The 27,773-nt window shown below is 31.2% G+C and overlaps 1 protein-coding gene and 1 long non-coding RNA gene across 3 annotated transcripts; both read left to right on the top strand.

Moving 5' to 3' along the window:
- The first annotated feature begins 2,331 nt into the window (after positions 1-2,331).
- LOC136983925 (intraflagellar transport protein 74 homolog) lies at positions 2,332-17,558 on the top strand. Its single transcript, XM_067280813.1, has 8 exons — positions 2,332-3,009; positions 6,745-6,899; positions 10,454-10,574; positions 14,818-14,943; positions 15,865-16,202; positions 16,669-16,756; positions 16,827-17,012; positions 17,084-17,558. The coding sequence occupies exons 1-8, from the start codon at positions 2,482-2,484 to the stop codon at positions 17,333-17,335; spliced, it is 1,794 nt and encodes a 597-aa protein (XP_067136914.1). The 5' UTR covers positions 2,332-2,481; the 3' UTR covers positions 17,336-17,558.
- A 6,519-nt stretch (positions 17,559-24,077) lies between these two features.
- LOC136983924 (uncharacterized) lies at positions 24,078-27,522 on the top strand. Of its 2 annotated transcripts, XR_010882128.1 has the most exons (4): positions 24,078-24,219; positions 24,529-24,631; positions 26,871-26,995; positions 27,096-27,522. It is a non-coding gene; the product is annotated as an uncharacterized lncRNA (long non-coding RNA). The 2 variants fall into 2 exon arrangements; XR_010882127.1 differs by lacking the exons at positions 24,078-24,219; positions 24,529-24,631 and having other exon boundaries at positions 26,828-26,995.
- Positions 27,523-27,773: the final 251 nt, after the last annotated feature.

Raw genomic sequence — 27,773 nt, forward strand, 5'->3', positions numbered from 1 at the left:
AATAGACATTTTAAACTATAATTCTTAATAATTACCATTTAATTAATTAATTAATCTTCTTATAATATCTTAATATAAAAAGATTAAAAGTTATGGGAACAAAACTGACAATTTGACCCTTGACTATATATATAAATTAATTACATTACATAACGCATCAACGTATTACCTTATTTAGATAGGCCTATTATAATTATGATTTGCGGCAAGAATATTATATAATTTAATTTTATATTAAGTCAAAATTCACTTACGTAATACATTTTTACAGAAATTATTTTTATAAATACATTTTAAAAATTAATTGGTATTATTATAATTACTTTGTAGCTCAAAAACGTTGTAATTCAATAAAGTAATTCAATATTGTTACAGTCTGCTTTAAAAGTTTGATTTTTGTACAAGTCTCTTCTTTTATCTTCCGAGAAAAATCAGACACTTGTATATACGGTAAAACCTGTTTAAAACGGAACATTAATAAAACGGAAAACTGTCTAAACGGGAAAAATATTAAGTAGGCTACCGTGGGAATCTGGTTTACACAGGTTTTACTGTATTCAATTATTATGCTAAACTATGGAATATATTTACAGTAAAACCTGCGTAAACCGGACTCGCATGGTACCGAATAAATTTTCTGATTTGGCATTCATGATGCAATTTCGATAATAATATTTCTGATCGGATTTCCCATAGAGACCGGTTTCCCATAGAAAATCCATGGGCGGGAATGCCTTCCTCCTGGAAGGCATTCCCGCCCATGCATTTCGTTGCTGCATTCCATCAAATGTGTTTGACCTACAGCTATGGGCGACACGAGGATCGAATCCGGGAGAACAACTCCCGAGAATTTCTAATGGGCAGATAAGATCGGATATGTCGGGCCTCGTCCTTCATCACCCGACCGGAGCGGTCGGGTGATGAAGGACGAGGCCCGACATATGAGCCGTTCCCATATTTATAAAGGGAATGGTTTATTTGTACCCATGTAATTCAAATTAATTTCATTCCTATTCGTTTCGTATTCTATTTTTGTCTTTCCGTCTTCTAGTCTCTTAGGGCAAACAGAGGGTTGTTTTAATCCTATCTATCGGCAGGCGGCGGCAGGATGTTGAGAGACGGGACTCAGCATGTCTGACAAAATTCCTGGAATTTTTCGTTGTCAGGACTCGTTCCTGAATTCAACAGACACCTTACCGATTCGAACAAAGAGCTTCTTGGCTTTTTTTAAAACTCTTTCCGCCCTGTGGGCACTAATAATTCCTCTTTTAACAAGCCCATTATGGTTTCGACTAGGCCCACAATGGGGCGGCCGGGTGGTGAGGAACGGGACTCGACAGATCTGAACGGACCACTCCCCGAAAAATTCCTGGGGATTTATCGACTCGTCCGGATCGAACCCGGGTCCCCCAGAGAGGTAGGCTGCCATCTGGCCGTCAAGACCTTCTTGGATTGGATTGGATTGAGAAAAGAAAGTAACAGCGATCTGCCAAAGAGAAGGATGCCTCCTGGGGAGGCTTTCTTTAGAAAATTGGCTCCTGTTTAGATGTTAGACACGTGAAAAACATTCAGAAATCTCCACGTAGCTGGCCCATTGATGAGGCGCGAATCTGCAACCGGTGTTATGGTTTGATTCTCTTGGCCGAAGCGATAAAAGCACTTGCCCAATCTGCCACTCTGGGTCATAAGTTTAAGTTCAAGTTGGCTCAGAAATTCTCACAAATGTCGGGTCTCATTCTTCCGTTTTTGGCCATCCCGGTTAAACGTATGACGAACATTGCGAAAGGCCCACTTACTGCCCGAGAGGCAAAAGAAAAGTCAAAACATAAAATGAAAATGGAAAAATTGTCAACCTGTTTATTCTTAAATAAACAGAGTTTCTTGAGATATATTTTAAAGCTCTCGATCCTGATTGATTTGATAATAATCCGAGTAAAAATCTGTAGGGATAAATGCTGCGATAAAATTTACGTTTCCAAAACTTATTTTAGAAATTTATTTTCGTATTATTATCACATTATATGTAAAATTGATATTTGTGTTCCATCAAAATTAGTTAATTTTTAATTAACTAAATTACGTAAAATTAAAAGTTTTGTTTAGTAACCACTAGAGGGCAATATTCTGCAGTCATTAAGTTTATTATTATATTATAAACGTCGTTTAATATATAATTCTGATAATAAAATGTTTCCAAAATAGTATCTAAAATAATAATATTTTAAAAGTCTATTATAATGTTATAAAAAATAAAGAAGTTGTTTATATATATATTAAAAGCACGCTGATAGCAGAGGGCGCTAATATACATCTTATGTTTGTAAACACATGTGGTCAATATATTGAAAAATTCTATTGGCAACTATTTTAACAAACCGTATTTCTTGAAATATTTTCAGCTGAATAGTAACAAGCAATTAATATATTTGATTTTAACTAATCAGTAAAATCCTATAGGATATTTGATTTTGTTCTTAAAAGATGGATAACAGACCTCCTACTTCTAATAGGCCATTATCTGGTATAAGGCCTTTCACGTCTCGAAGAATGTCGACGGGTCTTCCTAGTCGAGCCGGACCACCGGGTACAGCATCTCGTCTAATCACAGCAGCTAGTAATAGACCAGGCACCAGAGCTAGTGTTGCTCAAGGTATTGGTGTAGCCTCTCATATTATGGTTACTGAAAGGCCCATGTCACAACAAGGATTGGTAACTCCAAGAACTGGAGTACGTACTCAGAGACGACAGATTCAAGATAAATCTTATTTTATTGGATTATTAAGAAGTAAAGTGAGTGAACTAACTGCAGAGATTGCAAGAATGTCAAGGGAAATGGAAAGTTTATCTAAAGAACAGTCCACCTATTTGACTTACGAAAAACGTGCGGAAGCACTAGCTATTGAAATAAAAGAACTTCAAGGGGAACTTGCTGATCACAATCTTCTTGTAGATAAATTAAACACTGACACAGAAATGAGTGAAGTACAAGAAGAGTACCAAGATTTAAAAGTATGGACTAAAAGAGATATAACTCGTTTTCTTTATCCTATTGGCAAGCGCCAAATCTGACAAAGGGCGCTCAAGATGGCTGCCGAAACAGGTAAGGAACCGATCATGTGTTTGTTCAATGCCTGAGCCGATTCAGTTTCCATCGGTGACTACTACTGCGATGATCAAATGGAGAACAAATCATTGAATTTATGTCAAATTCTAAACTGTATCGGCAACAGGAAACGTCTTGTAGAAGGTGAAGCCGTTCTGGATGCTGGACACATCGTATTTTGTGGATTAAACTCTAACAACAACACTGAAATTTCATGTTGTTGCTTTAGTGTTGCAATCTCAGATATTGTTGTTTTAATACATCTCAATTACAGGGAGAATGCACGTTCAAAGCGGGGCTGTCTGGTTTTTGTAAACATGTGATAGCCGAGCATAATACTAAAATGAAAACAAAAGACGTCAATTAACTTAGATTTTCAATTAAGAATATTTTTAAAAATTTGACTGGAAAGTTATCTCGACATATGTATATGAAGATAGAAAATTTACCTACTTTCTTTCTGATCTGCATACAAAAACAATTTTTCGACAGGCATGTCCATTTACAAAAACAATTAGACATTTTTTTTTTCTTTTTATGTGGACGGCTTCAGATTTTCAAAAGAATAATTTTCAAACTTGAATTGGAATATTACTGCTACGCCATGACTACATAAGAATTATTATTTAAAAAAGACTAAAATAAATAAAATAAAATAAAAGACTATCGTCTGTAGAATTAAAACACTTCTCACCTGTTACACGTTAACAGGTGAGAAGTGTTTAAATATTTTAAGCAGTATACATTATGTTCCAATATAAAAACATAACTATTATGATAAATAAAACTATGTTCAGTGTTATTGTTAGAGTTTAATCCACAAAATACGATGTGTCCAGCATCCAAAATGGTTTCACCTTCTACAAGACAACGTTTCCTGTCGGTTCCTTACCTGTTTCGGCAGCCATTTTGAGCGCCATCTGTCGGATTTGGCACTTGCCAATTATCTATATGTTGTTTTTTTTAATTTAATACATAGGATTTATTTTAGCAAGTTTCAACTGGATTTCGTTTAACTAAATACATTCACACATTAAAACTCCTGCAAACATTATAATGTCATTTACTAACTTTTTGGACATATTCAATGTCATTCTGTGGGCAATCTCACATCAAAAATCAACAATTGAATGTACATTCCATATATTTGAATCTAAAGAAAAATTTAAATATTCTACATCTTAAAGAGAACATTACAAAATTTAAAGTTGTCTGTTACAAAATATGTTAAAATAGAACACATATTCCACCAGTTTAAACTTAACAAAATTTAAACATTCCTCAGCCTAACCAGAACATTAAATTTTCCATTACAGAAAACACAGCAAAAGAAAAACAGTCAAAATTCTTACACATTTAATATATTTAAACATTATGGCTAAAGAAAACAATAGCAAAATAAATTGCCCTTGATAAAATATTCAATATTTACACTTCAGAATATAACAAACAAACCAAGCAGCCTCCATCATAGTGGTCTTTCCTGGTCCCATTAGATTTACTAGAATTAGATTTATTAGAATCTAATGGGACCAGGAAAGACCACTATGATGGAGGCTGCTTGGTTTGTTTGTTATATTCAATATTTACACTTCAGAATATAACAAACAAACCAAGCAGCCTCCATCATAGTGGTCTTTCCTGGTCCCATTAGATTTACTAATCCACTTTGTTTTTGAGATCCAGCCTATCAAAAAAGATACTTTTTAGATTCCTGCCAAAGTATTATAGACCAGGCACGAGAGTCAACTTTAGTTTTTAAAGTATTTTTTGTATTTATATTGCTTCTGTTAATGGATTGAGGTAAGTAAATGTTGTTCAAGTAAGCCTTACTATAATAAATGTAAACAAAACCTTATCCACTTCAAAATTTTGTAGCATCCATCTTCTTTATAATAAACAAATATAGTTGGAAATCAAGAGTTTTTCAATCTAAATTTATATTGAATAACATTTCATTTTTTTATCAAATTAAATAGAATAATTTACAAGAATTGCTCAAAATGCCCTCCGTGGATGTAGATGCATGTGGAGAACCAGTGACTTGTCTATACTAGCTAACATGTATAAAAAAAATTTTTTATCAACATTTAAAATGAAAAGATTCAGTTTGTATGTGTTGTTAACACAGAAGTGGAAAACAAACAGCAGTATTCTCCTCACAGGAGATTTAAAATTGGCAGTCCGGATCTCAGAAATGAAGTAGCTTTTTGGAATGTTTATAAGAGGATTTTAAGCTTATTTATCATCCTAGAATCTATCCCTAAAATATTGGCATGGGGTTTCATTACACCCTGTAAACTATATGATAAAGATGTTGGTATCATACATAATTTAATCTTGATGAGCTATTAAAAATGTGTTTGTTTATTATCCAAAATTTTTTGAAATGAACAAATATCAGCATGTTTAAAGTATTGGCAACATTAATTCTTTGTATTCGTAGCGTATATCGGTTACAGTAAATCCCACTAACTCGGAGAAATTTTTTAAAACACTAATTTAAAATATCTTGATAATAGAAGAGCTGTAATTAATGAGTGTTTTTGACACCTGGAAGTTTTTGCAATACAGTGCATTATACTATTGTAGTCAGCTTACTAAAGAGTACATTTCTGTATACTGTACCATTGTAAAATTTTTTAAGCTCATTCTTTATAATAATAAATTCAGCAGTATGATCTCGACTCAGTAAAACTTCTGTGTAGAATTACTGTACTGCGTATCGATGTCCTTGGAAAAAACACCCTGCTAACTTGGATTTTTGTAAACTTGGACAACCTTTACCCTCTATTAGTCCAAATTAATAGGAGATTACTGTATTAAATAACAATAAAGTTTTAATTTACATAAATGGTTCATAAAGAATATTGTTATAAACATCAAACTAATGTAGTCTGTAAATATACATAAAACTCCAATAAGACATATAGTTTTATGTATGAAAAAATGTAGTATATGAGATATATAAATTTTTCATATTTATTTAATGCTGTTAAAATAACAACATCAGGGCTGTGATCCCATTTTTCATATTTTAATACGAATAGGATCTTTTCCAGATGTAATAATCCCAGTAGATCGACAAGAGATGCTTTATTATACAAATATATCTATTATATCATACAAATGCTGATAATTAATTAGTCAATTAGATATAATGTAAAACTATACTTTAAACAAATGTGCAGAGTGATAAAAGAATGTTTAATTTTTTTTATTTCTGTAAAGTAGTAATTGTAATTTTAATTGCTGTATTTTATTATTCTGAATCAATAATTGAAACTATTTTCTATTTATTATCTTGTAAACGCATTAATTAAAAAGAAATTCTAGTTACAAACAATCAGAAAAATCAAACTTTTGATATCTTTCATTCTTAGTTCAGATTGAAAGTGATATCCTAGGACATTTCTTGTCTTTTTTTAGATTATCATTTGCATTTTTTATTATTACTCATTCTGATACGATTTAATATTCACTCCGACGTTGCCGGTTTATAAATCACTAGTCCGTTACTAGAAAAAATTTATTAGTTATTAAATTCAGAAAAAGTATTTGCAAATGTTCAATCGTGATCAGATTAATTGTTTGATTATCAGAGATATTATTGAAAACAAATCAATTATATTTTATTTTAGGCACATAATGAACAAGAAACTCAAGTTATAGATGAATTATTTGAACAACGTCAAGAAAAAGAAGCCCAAGTTCAACAGTTAGAAACTGAAATAGAACAAGAACGTCACATGACTGATAATTTAATTTCTTCGATGAAACCGGATTTAAGAAAAAAGTAAGTTTTTATCGATAATTCATGTAAATATACGTCTAAATCTTCTTGATTATAAAAACATCTTCTTTTAATTGATTAATTTCAAATATTTTCTTAATATTAAATAATACATAACTTTACCAAATTGGGCCAAATACTACTTAAGTAAAATAAACGTTACGGTAATATTTTAACTAGTCCACTAACTTTTCAAAAATAGCTGAAATTCATTGCTATTTTAACCATTAGGTTATATTTTGTGCATAAAATAATAACACTGAAGTGTTTTTATTTTAAAAATTAGGTTCAATTAATGGAATAAATGTATTAAATTAAACCCCAGTGTTGTTTAGTGTAAGTATTAAATTGAAGTTCTATTTACTGTTAATTGAAATTTATACAGTAAGGCAGAGGTCTCAAACCTATTGCATACAGGCCAAATATGTCTCTCAAAGCATAGCTTTTTTAGCATAGCCTGCATAGCTTTTTTTCACTATGCCTGCATAGCTTTTTTCACTATGTTTTATCTCAATGGTTGAACTAGTTCAAAGCATATAAACTTTTATAAAGCCAACTAGAATTAACAGATTTCGTAGCAAATGATTTTTATAAAAATCTATTTAAAGAACATTTAAATTTTATATGGTTAAGCTTTTCATCATATAGTTTATTTCTTCATATTTATTGTACAAAAACAACATGGTTATATTTAAAGGACAATCACATGACAGTTCATAAGTTGACACACTGATATCTTTTATTCTATCTCTCTTTTTTTTCCAAAATGTACATTTTAGACTTAAAGTCCCTCTTCGGTTGGAGTAAATGCTATCATAGAGAGTTCATTTTTACATATCTCTTTCAGAAGAGAATTTAAAAACCTTAAGATGTTTGTACAGGGATATATTCTATTTTTGATTCTACTTACATCATCTAACCAATATCTAAATGAACAAACCTTTCTGAAAAAAGAAATATATAAAATCAAAATATTGAATATCATAGTCCAATGAATTTCCCAATACACAAAATGGTTAATATGCACCTAGGTAGTCCAAGACGGTGGTGCTATGGCCACGCTTTCGACTGTTCGTGCTCCCGACTGACCTCCCGGAGGAGAGCCGCCGTGTGCTAAACGTCACTAGTTATTGATTCACAGTAGTTATTGAACAAAAGACCTAACTTAATCTAACCTAACCTAACAGAAACGCCGCCATCTTGGACTACCTAGGTGCATATTAACCCACAAAACTCTACATAACTTATCCACAATTTTGATGGCGGATTTTTGAACAAACCATTCAAATTTCCCATTGATTTACATCTCTTGTTATTCAGAAATAAAAAAGACTTAATCTTTGACTTCAGTATCTTTTGTATTCTGGCCTTAGATTTGTCTTTTACAGTTCAGATGGCTTTTCTTAGAGAAAGGTTGAAGATCCTGCAGTAAGATATTAAATATATTTAAAAATGTTATCTTTTATAAATAAAATTTTGTTCTTTTAAATGTAATCTAAATTAAAATATACTTTTAATATTTCACTATTGCAAAATTATATCTTTAAACAATAAGAATTGCAGAAATAAATATTACTGTGATTGAAAGGAAATTTTTTAAAATTTAAATTAATTAAAATGTGTTAATCTTTGACTTCAGTATCTTTTGTATTCTGGCCTTAGATTTGTCTTTTACAGTTCAGATGGCTTTTCTTAGAGAAAGGTCTGATCCTGCAGTAAGATATTAAATATATTTAAAAATGTTATCTTTTATAAATAAAATGAACAAGCATAAAAGAGTAATGAATTGATCTTGGCAGTTTCTATTATAAATTACTCTTCTGTTGTGTTCTACAAACCTGTATAGATGTTGCAAATGAAGTGTATTGAAATGCTTGAATATCCAGCTGTGATGATGTATTGAACAAACACTAGAGAATGTAAATATAATAAGTGGAATGTAAAAATAGTTGTATAGCAGAGGGAAAGTCCAACAAAAATAAGAGTAAAAAATGGATGGAAGCTTGTTCTGAACTCTCAGTGAACTAATTATAAAAGTAATATTTAAGTGCCATTTTTTGGCACTCAATTTCTCACTTTCCTGTGTTTTTGGTCTGCAACTTCCTAAACTATATAACAAACTATACAAAATAAAAGAATAAATATTAATTTTGTTTTCATTTTCATAATTATTCTATCCATAAGTTCCAATTTCATATGGCTGGATGAAACTTTTAGGAATTTTTAAAATAAATTTAGAAAATTGTCAAACGTAGATTAAATTTGGATCTAAATCTGTTCACGACAAATTTTACGTCAGTCCAATTGAATTAAAACTATTAAAATATATTTGATCATTTCTACATCAGATTAATGCAATACAGAGTAATCATTTGAAATCAACCAACTTGCGTAACAAAAATTAAGAAAACATTTTCATTTATTTTTGGTAGATTAAATGCACACTTTCACAAATGAAGTTGGAAATTAATTACAGACAAATGATTGCCAGAGTATATTGGACCATATTACTACTAATATTAATTAAATGCTAAGTAATATGGCACTAGAGGCAGGTGTATGGTGCCATTTTGTGTTAAATTTAATTAATTTAGAAGGTTCTACAAGAAAAGAATGGCCCAAAGTGGAACTTTTAACTCATAACCCTGCTTACTGTACAGTCACATTGCCAATTACACTACACAGATTTTTGTCTGATCTCTGCTTCCAGAGCTTAATTAATTTGGATATAACCATACTCAGTTACTTACGGTGTCAGCTGGAGATGACTCGGCACATATAGCCTATAACTCCCACTATGGCACTCAGCTGGCCATCACATCTATCCAGGCATGGTATATATGTACAAATATCAGGAATGTCATTTTAGTTTACCCAAAAAACTTATTTTTATTTCAATTTAGCTGAAAATTTATAATTAAAACATTAATTCAAAATGCCAGGACGATAAATATTTCATTACAAAATTCTAATGCATAGAAGTACCACATAAGTGCCTTCTTTATTTTGTGACTCCTTTACGCAATTCGGAAACAAAGGGTCCTTACGGTGGAGTCAACCTTTCTTTGTAGGCTACTTTCCCTGCCTCAATACGTAAAAACAGTAGTAAAAAATTCCCAAGCTTCAGCACATTCGTATAAAATTAATTTACAATTAAAACATTAATTAAAAATGCCAGGACGATAAATATTTTATTACAGAATTACATATTGAGGTGGGGAAGTGGCCTACAAAGAACGGTCAACTCCGCTATATGGATTGTTTGTTCCCGAATTGTATAAATGATGTCACGAAATAAAGAAGAAACTTATGTGGTACTTCTATGCATTAGAATTTTGTAATAAGCTGAAAATGTTTGTAAGTTACATTTTTGACTTTTCTTCAGGACCGAAAAATTTCTTGTTTTATTAATCAAGATTTTCAATTATATTTACAATTTTAGACTTATTGTCCTTCAATATACAATTTGGTTGCATTGATAAAATTTATAAGAAGCAATAAAAATATTACTATTAAATAAAAATTTATAACATCTTTTAATATTTATTAATTCATAGATACTCAGATTTGAAGAAAACCAACCAAGAGCTTCAGACCCAATTGGAACAGTTGCAGCAGAAATCCGATGCATTAAACACACGCCGATTAGCATTAGAAGAGGAATTGGCATTATCTCAGGTATAAACTTGATCAATAATTTTTACAGTTGTGTAATGAAAAAATTAGATGAAAACATGTAAGTGAAAATTTCAAAAAGGAGGAAGTTTAACTACTGGAAACTAATTATATTCTTACTCTAACAATTTCAGGAACAAATAACATTAATAAAAGCATTTTATTACACTTTTCATAAACATAAAACAATGTTCAGGTAAATGTTACATAGGAATCACCAAGCAGTAATTTATAATAAAGGTTTATCAATATTGTATCATGTTGATATACTGAAAACAAATTAATAAATGAAAATTTATCATCAAGCATCTTGTAGCTGTTAGATATTTATTTATTTGATATTTTTGCAGATGAGATTATTTTTATACTTTAGCCATTAATTACTTAGCAGATGTAATAAAATGTCCAAAGCCGGGCCGGATCATCGCATAGACAAATGTCTAGGACCTGATTTTTTTAAGGGCCCGGTCAAACTGTCTATTTTGAAAAGATTTGTAAATAAGATAGTTTACTTTTTTGTTGGACAACTATATATAATAAACAAATAAACAAAAATATATTGCTTTTTATATGGTTATTGTGAATTCCAAAATCTATAGAAAATGTGTTATGTTTCTTCTTGTGGGAGAGGGAGGGGGCCCGGTAAGAAGATGTCTAGGGCCCCAAAGTGGGTTAATCTGACCCTGGTCCAAAGCATTGGATAGTACATTCTTAGAAATAATTGAATTTAAAAACTGCTTAATTTCAGGTTTTGATTTAAAATTTGTTTTTCTCTATGCCATTGGACAAATTTTCTTTATCAGTAGTGTTTAAATTCATTTTTAAGGTGTATAAATTGGAAATTATGGATGATCTGATAAAGAAACGTGTTTTTAGAAGATTTTGTAGTTATGATGATGATAGAATTTCAGAACAACTTATGCTGAAATGTCATTGATTTTAGCTGATAATAAAATTGTAATTCAGATAATATCGATAATATTACAAACACATTGCTTATATAGAAATTCCAGATCTGTACAGAGATACATAATCAAGATTGTCATCTTGGTTACATATCTTTGCACTAAGTTAAGTATTGCTCTAAGTCTGCACTATGCAGTACTGTTAAATATTATCCTTGGGTTGAATATACAGTAAGTATATAATCTCTCTATTCACCGGAACTTGTAATAATACCCGATAGACAATTAACATACATTGGTTCCACGAAACGTGCGTTAAAAGTGAGATTAAAGGAGCACGAGTCAGACATACACCACGGTAGATACACCACGGCCCTGGCGACGTACGCGTCGGAAGAGGAGATAACGGCGGACCTGCATGCGGCAAAAATCATTATACCCAGCTATAACCCACAGCAATTGAAATGGCTAGAAGCCATAGAGATATTTAAGGCTGGATTACGTAACACCTGCGTTAATCATAAGGACGAAATGATCCTATCGAGCGCATGGCAGGTTGTCCTAGAAAACAGCGTTTAAAGGAGAGGAGCATCGAGCATGCGCAGTACAAATATCCAGCTGCCGCACGTGATAATATTCCGGAAAGAAATTTAAATTGAATATTTTCGAATGTTAACGGCCTATTCGACGAAGCCTGAAGAAGAGCCCAGGAGGGGCTGTGAAAACGTTTGCTAATCTGTAAATAGAACGAAGCGATTCTAAAAATAGAACCACATCGGGTAAAAAAGGTTAGAAGGGTTTCTTTTATACAGTAAGTACTCAATGATGTCCTGATGTTATGGTTTATCTTTATAAAATTACACATATTATGTGCATCTGCATAGTAAGCAAGAGTTACAGGTTTGAGTCCGCTCTGGGCTGATTTTTTCTCCCAGAATATTCTAAATTATTTATAAATATTAATTTAATTGTAATTATTAAATTTAATAAGAGATGGTGCCTAATACCTGCCTCTAATGACAAATTATTTAGGAATTAATTAATAATAAATATGGAAAAGTAGCTTGATTTAATCTGGTAGTTGTTTGGCATATTACTAATATATTGGGTTTGGAGATTTTTGTATATCAATGCATATTAGCAATACATAACAATGTATAGCTTGGATGCATGCTATAAAAATAACAATGTGTCCCTAATCTTTCCATATCTGTCTTGGCTTTCATCTATTGAACTTCGTTTTTCAGATTAAGGAAGTGACAATGGGAATTTATAGAGTTTCAATTTACACGAGGAGAATAACTCAACATAAAAAAGGCATTAAGAAATATTTTATTTCTCAGCAAGCACTTTCAACACTGTTATGAACGTCGTCTTCAGGCACAAATACGAATCAAATGTTTTTTTGAACAAATTTTCAATTACAAACCAAATCAAACAAATTTTAAAATTACAAACAGAAATAGCATTAACTGAATAAAATGTAAAAATTTTTAGAACAAAAATATTTGAAGACTTATTTTTAAAAATCATGCGCATGCACTTAGATGGAAGAAGGTGGAAGGCGTGGGGAGGTGGAAAAATGCGGTTAATCAGAATTATTTAACAGCTTATATAAGCTGATCCAAATTCCAGGTAACTCAGGGGTGGGGGAGTTGCATGGGGACAATAATGTGGTGAAGAGGGACACCCAAACGAGCACCAGACCCTTTTTACCACAGCACCTAAATAACACAGTACAGTCCCAAAGCGAATGTGGTGATGCTGTAATACCATCTTGGATAACTCTGTGTCATACCTTCCTACCATCACAGTGTGTTCAGACAATTGACTAGACAGCATCCTGGTGACAATTTTTAATATTCTCCATCCAAGTTATTACCAACTTTGAGCTTGATGCCATCTGCTCAGCAGTTGTGTGGCAGACTATGGCACCAAGTACAAGCATGTCCTAACAGAGTTAAGAGGTCACTCTCTCCCTCCACTACTCACAGAGCTCAAGAGAGTGGACAGTATTCAATCTTTCTTTACCCTTTTGTGGTTTTGTGTATGCTTGTATTTGCCTATTTTTAATAAAAATGCCTTGTTCTTACCCATTGCTCCGTGCCCAAGTCTACAGAGACTCTTGTGCAACAATAGAGATGCAATTTCGATCTTGGATTGCTCAGGAGTGTATTTTGTCTCATTAGAGAATACAACAACTCGGGCACACAGTTTCTACATAGGGCTATCACCAGGATACTGTCTAGTCAATTGTCTGAACACACACTGTGGGGGGGTGGGAAGGTATGACACAGAGTTAGCCAAGATGGTATTACAGCATCACCACATTTGCTTTGGGACCATACTGTGTTACTTAGGCACTGTGGTGAAAGGGTCTAGTGCTTATTTGGGTGTCCCTCTTCACCACACTATTGTCCCCATGCAACTCCCCTACCCTCAGTTACCTGGAATTTGGATCAGCTTGTGTAAGCTGTTAAATAATTCTGATTACCTGCATTTCTCCACCTCCCCACACCTTCCACCTTCTCCGCGTATTTAAGCGCATGCGCGTTTCTAAAAATAATCCTTCAAATATTTTTATTCTAAAAATTTTTACATTCTATTTGGTTAATGCTATTTCTGTTTGTAATTTTAAAATTTGTTTGATTCGGTTTGTAATTGAAAATTTGTTCAAAAAAACATTTGATTCGTATTTGTGCCTGAGGATGACGTTCATAACAGTGTCGAAAGCACTCGCTGAGAAATAAAATATTTCTTAATGCCTTTTTTATGTTGAGTTATTCTCCTCGTGTATGTACATTTGTCGGTGTGACATGCACCCTACATATTTACGTTACTTTACAAGATCTACAATTTTTCAAATTGCAGCCCAATTAAAAAATTTTATTAAAAAGAATTAAAGAAGAGAATCGAAAAAGTTATTTTCAAATAGCAAATTTGAACTGTTAATGATGAGGATTTTAAAAATTTATCTTTACCATGTATTGACTGTTTATATCTTCAACTAATTTCTATGTTACTTTAAATTAATTGCATTTTATTATATAATAAATTGTTAAAAATTAATGTAAGATTTTTAATATATTTTATCCCCGATGCTAATAAAATGATAAATAATAGAAAAAAATATTTATAATAATATATCATTTTGAGATTTCTTATATCATTTAGCATATATAGTTTCAAGTTAATCAACAACAGAAATTATATCTATATAATTATTTGAATATTTTTTACTTATTTTATCTTTTTAAAATGTAATTATTATTTAAATGTTATATTTTTCATATTTTTAGCTTCATATATTCAATAATTACAAAGTTGAATTATTTGTTAAGGTGAAACAAGAAGCTGTAAGTCTTTACGAACGACTTAGAGAACTAGAAGAAAGAAGAGATAATTTATTAGAAGAGGAGAGACTTAAGGGTACTCCTGCACAAGAAAGAGAACGTCTATTGCAACAAGTATATATTTTCATAGTACCTCATATTTTATTGTTAAAGATAATTCTCTGCATTTATCTTTTTTTGGGGGGGTTTTATTAATGAACAAATAAATATTTTGAGTAAAATGATTCAAAATATATGCTGAAATAATTAATCTGTATTATCTGAAATATTGCTTTTACTAACCACCATGTAATGTTTGTTTATGCTCTTGCTTAGATTTCTAGTGGTAGATCTGATGTAATAATAGTTTTATAACATATACTCTGGCTTCATTTGTAGTTCTATGCATATCTTTATCTCTTCTCAAAATGTGTTTGACTGAAGGAAGATGTTTTACTGCCAAGAATTATTCATGGTGTGCTATCTGAATAATTTATGCATCCTGTAACGAGTATACATAAGCATGTGTTTTGTTGGTTTTACTGGATTTAGATTTTGAATTCAAGTAATAAGGATATTACTTGTTAGTTTGTTTTTCCAGAAAATCATGACAAGCTGCAATATTCTGGATCTTCCATAATTCCTTGTTTCTGTCTTTAGTTAGTGTGGCGTGTGTGATAGCTTGCCTTATTTATAAGGGAATGGAGAGCTGCTAGTTTGTAGGATATTTTGTTATAGGATTGCCAATATTTACTTGAATCAACTAAAGGGTGTTTACAAAATAGTTTTATGGCATACCAGTGATCCTTCTTGAAGATATCTAAGTAATTTTAAAATCTGCTCTAGTTTTAGTTTTATTTCAACATTATTACTATTGATTTCCTTTAAGATGGAATCAAAGTGCTCTTCAAAATGCCAAATGATGAATAAGTTGCCTATGTAGCAGCAACACATTTTTATACGTTTTCAGTATTTTTTAAATAGGCTAATATTGGATTTGTTATAAATATTTCACGATAAACCAAACATAATATTGAAAGTAGTAAATTGTTACAGGTGAAAGATGATAATGCGGAATTAGCAAGTATCGAACGTCAAACTGCAGAAGTCAGAGAACAAATTACTCAAGCAAAAGAAGAATTAGAACAGTTAGAACAAGAACTAGACGATCATCAGGGTGAAAGAAGCAACAAATATCGTGAATTACGTAAACGAGAAGAAACAATTGATTCATTCTTATCTTCGTTTGATGATAATAGAACAACCGAGGAAGAAAAACAAAAACAATTGCAGATAAACATTGTTGCTCTTTTAGAGCGCATTAGTCGAAATTTAGCTCATTTTCAGCAACTCCCAACACCGCAAGAATTAAATGTCCTGAAAGACGACTTGAGGTCTGTAATTTCAAATTTTATCTTAAAATCTGTTTATCATTATATAGAAGTTGGTCACATTTCTTTAAGATAATTTTCTAACATTTTAAAAAATATGTTTTTTTTTTTATTGATAAAATGAACAGATGAAATCTTCAGACAGAGAAATTTATTTGTTATTAAATTTTGAACTGTTTCACCAGGAAAAAACATTTTAGATAAATTAGAGTTAAATGTTGTCCCAAAAACATAGAAACAAAATCATCATTTAAATTTTAATTAAGTTGTCTTGACTAAGAAGTTGAGATAGTTATTGATAAAACATTTATTTATTATTAAATTATATTGTAAAAAATTAATCTGTCTTTATAAATTATCATAGAGCTTTTTCATTTCTTCATTCATTTAAAAATGTAAAAGTAGAGATTATTTAAAGATTATAAATAATTATTATTTATTTAATACAGAAATCTATATTTTTTAATAGTGTCAAGGAAGGAGAGATGGAAAAGTCACGTTCAACTGTATCTACCTTAGATCACGAACAGAAAAAATTAACAATGAATTTACAGCAAGTAATGAAAACTCAAAAACGATAATTTTTTTATAAATATTGCATAGTTTAATTACTATTTCTAATAACAGATCGAACAATTGGAAACAAAAATTCAGCAAGAATTGGAAACATTACATCAGAAAATACGTACCATGGAAGAAGAAATGGAAACTTATAGCGATTTCGATGGACTGAGAAGTGCCGCAGAGAAAAAGAGACAGCGATTGACAGAACAAGAGAAAATACTCAAAATTCATTCTGCTTCTATTAAAAAGGTACATCTATAAAATAAATAAATTGTTTAATAATAAAATATATTTAATTCTAAATTAAATAAATATTACAGGCAGTCGCAGAATTGGACACAAAATATGAAGAGATTCAGGCAAAATTAAATGATAACGAAACTTATATACAATTAACAAATCTGGAACGAAGATGGCAGCATCAGGAACAAAATAATTTTGTGATGAAAGAATTTATTGCTAATAAAAAAGCCGAAACAGATTATTCTTCAACTCAGAAAGATGTATTTAAGTTGACAGATGATTACAACAAACTCCTTCATGATGGTTTGAGTAGAGGAACACATGGTTAATAATTTAATCAGAACTTTTATATTTATTGTAAGTAAATGCTTCAAAATATCTAGTTAAAGCTGTTTATGTAAAAAGCTATATTTCTTTTTTTAAGGTAATAAAAATTTAGTATATTTATTTATTTGTAACACACAATAAAATCGCCTTGTTATGAATATACTGTACAGTAATATTTATAATAGCAAGTTATTTAAGCAATGCTGTGATGAATTAAAATCTTAATAAAATTATTATATCTATATCATTTTTTTATTTATTTATTTATTTATAAATTAGTTATTAATATCACTAGATACAAAGTTTAGTATACTGAGACACTGAAAAACACCATACATACTTTTCCATCAGTTAATTTTCAGTTTAATAAAAGTAATGTTTTCAGCTTGATTAATAAGCCTTTATCAGAAAACCTGATGAAGGCATATTAATCAAGCCAGTAACATTAGTTTTATTAAAAGTTAACTGCTGGAAAAGTACATACGGGGGTTTTTTCAGTGTTTCTGTATATTGAGTTAGAATAATAAATTCAATTGGCATGGCTCAAGAGCAATGTAGGATGGAATTGTCCTTCTTGAGATTTGCTTTACTATATATTTTTTTTAACAATTTTGTAACAATGGCATTCTGATAAGTGCAAATTTATTTTAATAATTGTTAGATTAAAATAACTGCAGTCCACATGTGACCTGATGGCCTGTTTTAAGTCATATGCAAGCACTGCACTATTTAGAAGATTACAGTTTTATAGAATATTGGAATTTTCACTTGTTTTTATTATTTAATTACCTGAATATCAATGAAAATAGTGTAATTATAAGAAAAACTGTTTAATAAAGAGCATGTTTTAGAAAATCAACTCGTTAATTGTTCTAAATCATAGGTAATTTGCCCTATGATACAAAACCTTGCGGCTCCCTTTGATGTTGCAGGAAATATGCTTGTATTTTACGTATACATGTAACAAATTTATTAAGTTGTCTCAGTAAAACCTATCAAAAATGGAAAATTTCAACATACGTTTTAGATTTTTGAAATTTTTGAAGTGAAATTTTGCAGATTAATAGAATTTAGCTTTGAGATTGTTGTCGGATTGTAGGTCGATAAGGGAAATTCGAACATGAAAGAAAGAGAAAATCTAATGACTACACTTTCTTTTTTGTCAAAATGGGTCTACTACCAACATATTGCCATGTGTGGAGGTCCTCTTCCTTTGGATAATAACGGCAAAAAGATTCTGTGAGTGACCGTAAGAGTCCTGTAGAAAAATGGTTATTACCTGTCGGTTGACATCCTCCTCTTTAATCCGGACGGGTCAAAAAACTCCCAGAGATTTTTCGGGGGGTGGTCCGTTCGGGTATGTCGAGTTCCGTTCCTCACCACCCGGCCGTCCCATTGTGGGCCTGGTCGAATCCATAATGGGTTCGCTAAAAGAAGCCCTCAGTGCCCATAGACGGAAAGAGTTAAATAAAAAGACTGTTGGAAGAACACTATTGGTCATTTTCCTATTTCTAATTGTCTATCAGTGGCCGAGTGGACAAAACATCAGTGGGCTGGCCACGTTTTATCGGGGTTTTCTTGTTGTGTCTAACACGAATTGAAGCAAGTTTCCCACAGGAAGTCCTCTCGGGAGGTGCCTCTCATGGCAGATTGTCTGTCTTGCATTGTCTTATCGCATCAATCGAGCCTATTTTTAATTATTTACTTGATCCATGATACAGAAAAGACTTTATATCTTGATTTAAAATGATCTGTTCGGCTATCTTCATCTTAATCTGTTATATAAATTTCTATATCGTCAAACTTTCTTCTCTATTACTATGAAAAGAATCCTGCATCATACAGTACACGATATTTTGGGGCAGGTAAATTCATAAAATTCGCTTATTTAATATATAAGTCACTTTAATTAGCGTTTACGTAACTAAACTATAACACGCATATTTCATATGACGTCAGGTAACCGCTTTTAAAATGGCGTCGGATAAACGAAATATTACGAAATTTAGCAAAAATTGCGCTGTCGGTCAACCGGAGAATACTGGACGAACGAGAGGAATGATTTGTTCTAGTTTTGGGGGTGCGAGGTAAAGAAGACGTTCGATTATAGAAAATCTTGCTTCTAACCCCTTGTGGAGAATGGAAACAGAAGGCGGAGGGTGGTAGGGAATCTCTCGATCCCAATCCGTCGTCATTCGGGGATAGAAACGTAAAAAAAAGCAGATATTTAACCTTAAAATTCAAAACGAATCCATTACGTCAATCGCATTCGAATTCGTTATGCGCTTTCTAATCTCCATAGAAACGGCAACAATTGCCGTTTCTATGGAGATTAGAAAGCGCATAACGTTTCTATGGAAACGCGTATTGTTGCAACACGATTTTGCGTCACTTTGCACGTTTTTCACTTGCCGAACGGACGTGTGCTCTCTTTGATCTGGTTTTCGCTGTGTTTTTTGCCTTTTTCAGTGTTCCTTGCTACCCGAACGAGGTTCTAAGAAGACTTTTGGATGCCGACATTACACCGAGTAAGATTTTAATTAGAATTTAATTAACTGTAAGATTTTATTTTCGTTTCGTTTAGTCCAACTTTCGCAGACGACATCGGCCGGCATATTTGCGTTTAAATTTGTGAATTACGATCCGAAACGACTTTTAAACGAACCGCCACATTGGAAAGCGACCGAAGCGCCGAAAACGGATTAAGTATTTGCTCATTGGTTTATTTTCGTAATTAATTCATTTATATTTTATAAACACGGTCAAAGAATAAGGATTATTTATAGAAATTCAATTAAAAATTATTTAATACTAACTTTAAATACGAATTCCATCGTAGTTTTAACTAAAATATTCTCTAGTAACATTGATGGACCGAGACCGTATTCCGAAGCATGAGATGTTCCTTCGACAGGTCAAAACTTTCGCCCTTTGACCTCCGACTTCTCCATGCAATTTATGTATTAGTTACAACGCTTTTCAATGGCTTATTTTGCCAGAATTAAATTGGCTGCAAACACATCTAATACTAATACACTTAACAGTTATCTACACAGGCTGGACACAAAGAAATATTTTCCTTGGGCTCTTTGTCTTTCCACAAGGTGGTCTTTTCTGAGTGCGGTCGATCTTTCACACTTACGTAACCCTCTGCCAATGCTTTGTGCCATTTAAACGTTCGTGTCCCGAATGGCGAGTTTCGCTTCTTCGTACGTTTGTCTTGTATTTTGGTCGACTCGTTAGCAATTTCTTTGCACGAAACTCTTTTAAATACGTTTATGTGACGTACACGTTAGGGTAAATTGCTCTAGAAGGAAACACTTGTTACGACTTCGGCTCGAGTGCCTTTTCCTCGTGGCTACGTGCGGCGTGTCTTTAATTTACTGTCGTACAAATACAAATTACACGTAAGAGAGTTTCTTCGTTTCGGGTCGGTCGTCTCTACTGCAAATACAGTCGGAACGTTCTAGTAATTTCCGGTAGGATCTAACGCGAGCTATCCGAATTCCAATTAGTCGTGCGTATAATCTTGAACTTTTTCTGCGTTAATAATATTACTTGGAGAATCTCGGCATTCGAATCTTTTAGATTTAATAGATTGGTAGATAAAAGGGGGGTTACAATACTTCAAGTCTATTTTTTTTTCGGTACGAAGGATCATCATAAAGTCGAAATTTTTATTCACATTTATACAGACGCAAAACACGAGAATATTAGCTTTTTGAATTCATATTACTGTTAACATGAATGTATATGTAACAATGATCCGCGAAAATCCGTCTCTTCGGTGAGTGGGAGGCGCAAAAATCACGAAATTCGGTGAAAAGTCCAAACGTTTTACATTAAATTTCGTGGCCACGCAACAATAAATCTCCGACAATTTGTTGCGAGCGGTCTGATTTTCTGTTCGTGCGATTAAAAGTGATTTGCTTCAAACGTTTTCTCAGTTTTGCATCATTTGCAGCGATTTCATTGGTAAGTTCTTCACGAACTTTCTAAATTTAGGTATTTTTGAACATTGTTAAGTCGAATATCACAATTAGTGGCAATGATTTTCCGACAAAGCTCTATTTAGATAACAATTGATCGTTTTGGTCACAGAGACGACGAACGGGCCTTTTCACTTATTTTGAGAGATACTTTTCACCCTTTTTACTGTTAAATTTCGTCCAATCGAATTGTTAAAGATTTGTAATTGTTAAAGCAAAATGGGAATTAATAAATATATTAAATTGTTATTCCCCGCTATGGTTCATATACACATTATATCCCGCACGGTTTTAATTTTTAAGAATTTCTCTATTTTCACAAATATTTTGGGTTGTGGCAATGGACAGTGTTGTATAATTTGTATGGACAGATTTTTTAAATTATATATCGAACATTAAAAGTCGTTGGAAAGATTGAAATTACTATATTTAATAATTAAAGATTTTATTATAATATTGATTTCTGACTTTAAAACTTTTATTTTAATTAAAACGACCATTTTCTACAATTTCCTATCATAAATCTTTACTTTTACAATATTTCACTATGAAAATTTCCAAAATATTTCAAAATTAACACGAATTGTGAGAAAAACATTTATTTATCGTAATCATTCTACTAATTTGCAGAAGCAAGCTGTCGACAACGTCGTAGACGACAATAGTTACGAGCTTTTTCCCGATTGTTAACGAATCAACAATACAAATTCGATTGTAGTTCGTCGGAATCCAGACGCCATTTTCATATCGCTGGCATTTTCCAAAATTTTTGCTAGTTTTAGAAAGAAGAAGCGGAGAAATGGCAGAATAATTGAGGAAAAACCGAATTTCAGTAAAGGAAACGAAACTGAAATAGAATATTTGGAAGCCGACATTAGCCAAACTAACAAGAAATTACTATGGAAGGAAGACATTTTAAACGAATTCGTATTACCGTGTAAGTCACTTCCAACGAACTAGAATATACTATAGAGTGGCTGTGACTTTAGATACAACGCTCTTTCTTGGTGTCGATGACGGGTACTATCGACAGCCATTTTACTTTAAGTCAAAACATTCAAGTCTAAAGGTCGATTTACACACAACAGTGACGTGCCGGCACAGTGACCGTTTGGTGAATAAACATCGATAAATATCACACATAGCCAATCAGAGTTTCATCTACTACACGTGATCTGTATTCTGTCAATCATACAAGTGTCGTACGTACATGAAATTCTGATTGGCTATGTGTGATATTTATCGATGCTTACTGCACTGTGCCGGCACGTCACAGTTGTGTGTAAATCGACCTTAAACTAACATGGAGAGGATTAGACGATTCAAACCAAACTTGGTTAACACGTAGCACTAGACACAAACAGCTCCTTGTCTAAATAATATAACCCACTCCTCAAGCGCCACTCCAAAACGAGCTTCTGAAAATTGAGTGTTTAGCTTATGTCTATGGAAGGATGTTGTTTTCTCTTTATGATGAAAGTAACTGGCTGGATAAGACTGGAGCTACACGATATATATTTGGTCCTTTGCGGTTTTAGTTTTTTTTTTATGTGTAACAAAATTATTTTATTATTTTACCGTACCAATAAGTAAGTTACACGTCGGCCGCATTGCCGCGTGTAACTTACTTATTAATACGGTAAAATTTGATGCCCGTTGGCGGGTCAGAGGTGGGTTCCACGAACGTGACACTTTCCCGACGTCCCAAGACAGCGACATAACACATTTTGGAGGGCATTAATAAGATATCAAAATTGAATAACTTAATTTAAATTAGATACTCTTTAAACCTAGATTTGCGGCCTGTAACTTGTAAGAATACCGAATACGTTTTCATAATTCTATTTATCACGAATTTATCAGGGATATTTTACAAAAAGGGGATTATTTCAGAATTTTAAATAAACCATTTGCAATTAGTTAATATTCTGACGTAGATCTTATGACGTAACGCGTGACGCAATTGTTGTAACGTTCGACTAATTCGAATTCGTTCCATTTCGTATTGCCGGCGCCATCTTGGAATATAAAGTTTTCCGGAATTTGCGGGTTATTTTTCGCTCCATTTGACATTTTCGTACGAATTTTAATAACGAAAGGTTGCGTAACGTAGGTAACTTAATATTTATCGATTAATAAGATATCAAAATTGAATAACTTAATTTAAATTAGATACGCTTTAAGCCTAGATTTGCTGCCTGTGAGGATACGGGATAGATACGTTTTTATAATTCTATTTATAATATTTCATAACGATATTTCACCAAAAAGGACTATTTTTGCATTTTAAACAAAACATTTACAATTAGTTAATATTCTGACGTAGATCTTATGACGTAACGCGTGACGCAATTGTTGTAACGTTCGACTAATTCGAATTCGTTCCATTTCGTATTGCCGGCGCCATCTTGGAATATAAAGTTTTCCGGAATTTGCGGGTTATTTTTCGCTCCATTTGACATTTTCGTACGAATTTTAATAACGAAAGGTTGCGTAACGTAGGTAACTTAATATTTATCGATTAATAAGATATCAAAATTGAATAACTTAATTTAAATTAGATACGCTTTAAGCCTAGATTTGCTGCCTGTGAGGATACGGGATAGATACGTTTTTATAATTCTATTTATAATATTTCATAACGATATTTCACCAAAAAGGACTATTTTTGCATTTTAAACAAAACATTTACAATTAGTTAATATTCTGACGTAGATCTTATGACGTAACGCGTGACGCAATTGTTGTAACGTTCGACTAATTCGAATTCGTTCCATTTCGTATTGCCGGCGCCATCTTGGAATATAAAGTTTTCCGGAATTTGCCAGTTATTTTTCGCTCTATTTCGACATTTTTCGAACAAGTTGAATTACATAAACCCGAATTACACAGGCAATGTAAATTTTTTGATTTATAAGGGATCAAAATTGAATAATTCTCGATAGAATATTAAAAGTATTGTTAGATTTAAATTCTCATTAAAAGTATTTAAGGTTGCTTCCATTTATCATCGAATTAAACATCAGATTAATAATAATATTTATTATTATATTCGCTTGGATATTGTCTTATATTCTTCTCAATGAGACAATATTTTGTATTAGAAAATTAGTTTAAAGAGATAATCTTTAATTAATTAATTAATCAATCAATCAGTCTTCTCGATCTTTTCTATTCTGAATAATTAAATTCTTAAATTATTCTAGGAAGAAGTATCATTCTCAAATGTAATCCGTTTTGCAAAGATATGCAATCATTTTGGAAACTTCTTGTGCTGAAAAAATTAATATGCAAAACAACATTTTAAAGGTAAGGCATTTTAATTTATGATACATTGATGCAATAAAAAATGATATATAAAAGTTTAGAACCTTTATTGCCCAGTCTACGAGTTTATTATTGTATAATGATGCTTGAAAAGTAATGTTGTTCATTCAGGCATTCAAATTAACACCAGTTACAATTTTAATTAGAAAAAATAGTTTATTAATAAAACCAGAAGTTTACAATTCATGTATTATTTTTCAACGATACAGATATTTTTAAATTAAAAAATAAGTTTAAAATACCACAAACTCAGTCCATTGGAAACTTAAATTGGTAAGCTTTCCTCCACTAAAATCTTATCTCTGTAGCATATACAAATCAGATGAGAATAAGTTTTTTTTCTGTCTTATAAAGGTCTGAAAAAATATTTAGAATAAATTAGTCCTTCAAATTATATTTATTTGATATTAAGATAAATTATAAACATTAAGAAAAACATTGGCAAAGAGTTATATCTTAATGTAAATTGTTGGAAAATTATTGATGAGAATTTAAAATTTCTATCTATTAATAACAGCATTAAAAAAAATTAATTTTTAGCTTGTTATTTCAATTAGTCAAATAGAGTACATACTTAAACAGTTTTATATATACAAATATCATATTGCCATTGATTAATTCCAAATCAAAACCACCTTCCTAAATTTATTATTACTTTTTGGAATTCGGCAATATATAATAATAATAATAATGTTTTGTTATTTCTTATGTTTCCTTATAATGATTTTATGAACCTTTTCATTCCTTGTGTAATATTAATTTTAATGTATTTTATTGTGAATTCTGATATTATATATATATATTAAGGTGACCAACCGTCCTCCTTTTGTAAGTTCTGTCCTCCCTGGACACCCAACTTTGAAAAAATAAGTCATGAAATAAATCTTGACAATGCGCTTTAACATTAAGTCGTGGAAAGTTCGACCGACTCGACAACCCATGACTAAAAAAGAAAAAAAAAGTCAACAGATTCACACTAGTCAATATAAAACTGTGTGATGATATCGCTTATTCGATATAGCGTTCGAGTTTGCTCGAGTGTGGGCATATTACAATTCAATAATCCGATACTGTTTTATAAAACAGTTAAGGGTGACACCCACGGTATGACTTGGGGTGACACCATGATATCCGCCCCGGGTGTCACACATGCTAGCTACACCACTGCACATGCAGTAGAGATTATTATAGTGTATTATTATTGCAATGAATAAAATGTTTCTTTTATTTACAATATTTTTTCCTTCAATTTATGTGTCCTTTTCATTATAAAAAAGTTGGTCACCTTATATATATGATATGCTGTTGTTATATGTTATGTTATGATCATATGTGATATATTATTTATAATTTTTTGTGTGATTGTATAGTAAATATATTTGAATATTATCTTGTATTATTGATGAAAAACAATTTCTTCCCATTTTAAGAACTAATCCATTTTATATACACAAATAAAGCTTTAACCTATCAAGATTTCACTTGACTAAATATTTTTATTTGTGAAATGATGTTTGTACAAAGGCATATCAATTTAAGTTTGCTGTTGATTATGCAATTTACAATTGTAAAAGTCCAAATGAATTTGTTGACTACAAATATATACTGACCACAAATCTAATTTAATACATTTGTGTACCCATTCTAATTATAATGTAGTTTGAAAGAAAAATTGAAGTTAATCGACAAAAATTACTAATTTATTACAGTTCGTACATTTATCAAAATAATTAATAAACAAAACTAATTTTTGTAATATTTCCTTATTGAGTATTATTTTCAATTGAGGCAATTTAACACGATTGCTCATTCTTAAAGCATACGACTTAACAACATGCAATACTCAAATCTGCAGCTTTACACAAATCAAATCACACCACTGCACTTAATTTACTTGCATTAACATCCAGAATGTCAATTATATAAACAGAAGTTCTATCTAAGCTATAATTAACTCTTACTTTTGCTTAATACAATGGTAAATTTTAGAAAATGTAACAATTTTAAATAAACCATTTCTTTTAAAGAAATTGTTTTATTTCTCTTAGCAAATGGTTTAATTTTTATTAATATGTATATAAATTGATGAAAATGAAGCTTAACTAGAATTTTAACTTTTGTTCTTTTACTTTCATATTAAAAATAGCTAGTTTTTTCAACTCTTCTATGTAACTGGAATACATTGATGATTCTGACTTTTTATTTTTTATATGTTTAATAGCTTTAACTGATTGTGAGAAGTTATAGCCGGGAGTTATGTGACATCGTGTAGGCTTCTGACGTACCACTAGAGCAGCTACGTATCACCTATGTATGAAAATTACTTTGTGGATAATCGACTCAATGGTAAGTGGCTGGAAGTGATTACATTTATTTTAAATCATTACTACATTTATTCATATTTTAGAATCTACAATTTTAAATAATGCTTTTTTTAATTGTTCAGGTTATCTGCTCCACAGATAAAAAGTTTTTAATATTTCTACTCTACGATACCTGTAACTGATGATGGGGATGGTCCTTTAGAGAATGTTGATATTGAACTTTGTCACTGCAATCCTTTAACAAACATTTCCATTATGGAAAAAAGCACACATCATTTTCTTCCATAAATGGTCAGTGGTCTTTTGCATTCCTAGGACCATTTTAATTTAAAGTTTTTGTAAAAACTTCCATTCAGAGTTTGATTTAGTCTTGATTTTTATTTTGGACTAATCATCCCTATGTTAATTAAACACAATAAAATTAGATTTAAATTTTCTTTATCATATTTAATGTAATAGAGATCACTGTAAAAACAGACTATTAATTATGAATTATTGTAACATTTATATTTTAGATAAATAAAGAATCATTCTGTTTAAATTTTCATACTATATTTCACTATATCTGTACTTGTAATTTATAATATTTGTAATTTAATGTGATTGTAATTGCTATGACAACAAACTATTTAAATTTATTTTTTATTGCATTTTTGGAATCCTTCCTTTTTTGTTATTGTTCAATATGGTATAAAAAATATTTTTTGGATTTGTTGTACTTGTTTAAAATGAAACAATATAGTTTTAAAGAAAATTAAAAGTGTATTTGAGAGAACGTGCTTAATTTTTACTGTTAAATA

This window comes from Centruroides vittatus, unplaced genomic scaffold (genome assembly GCF_030686945.1).
Source record: "Centruroides vittatus isolate TY-2023 unplaced genomic scaffold, ASM3068694v2 contig_897, whole genome shotgun sequence".
Lineage (NCBI taxonomy): Eukaryota > Metazoa > Arthropoda > Arachnida > Scorpiones > Buthidae > Centruroides > Centruroides vittatus.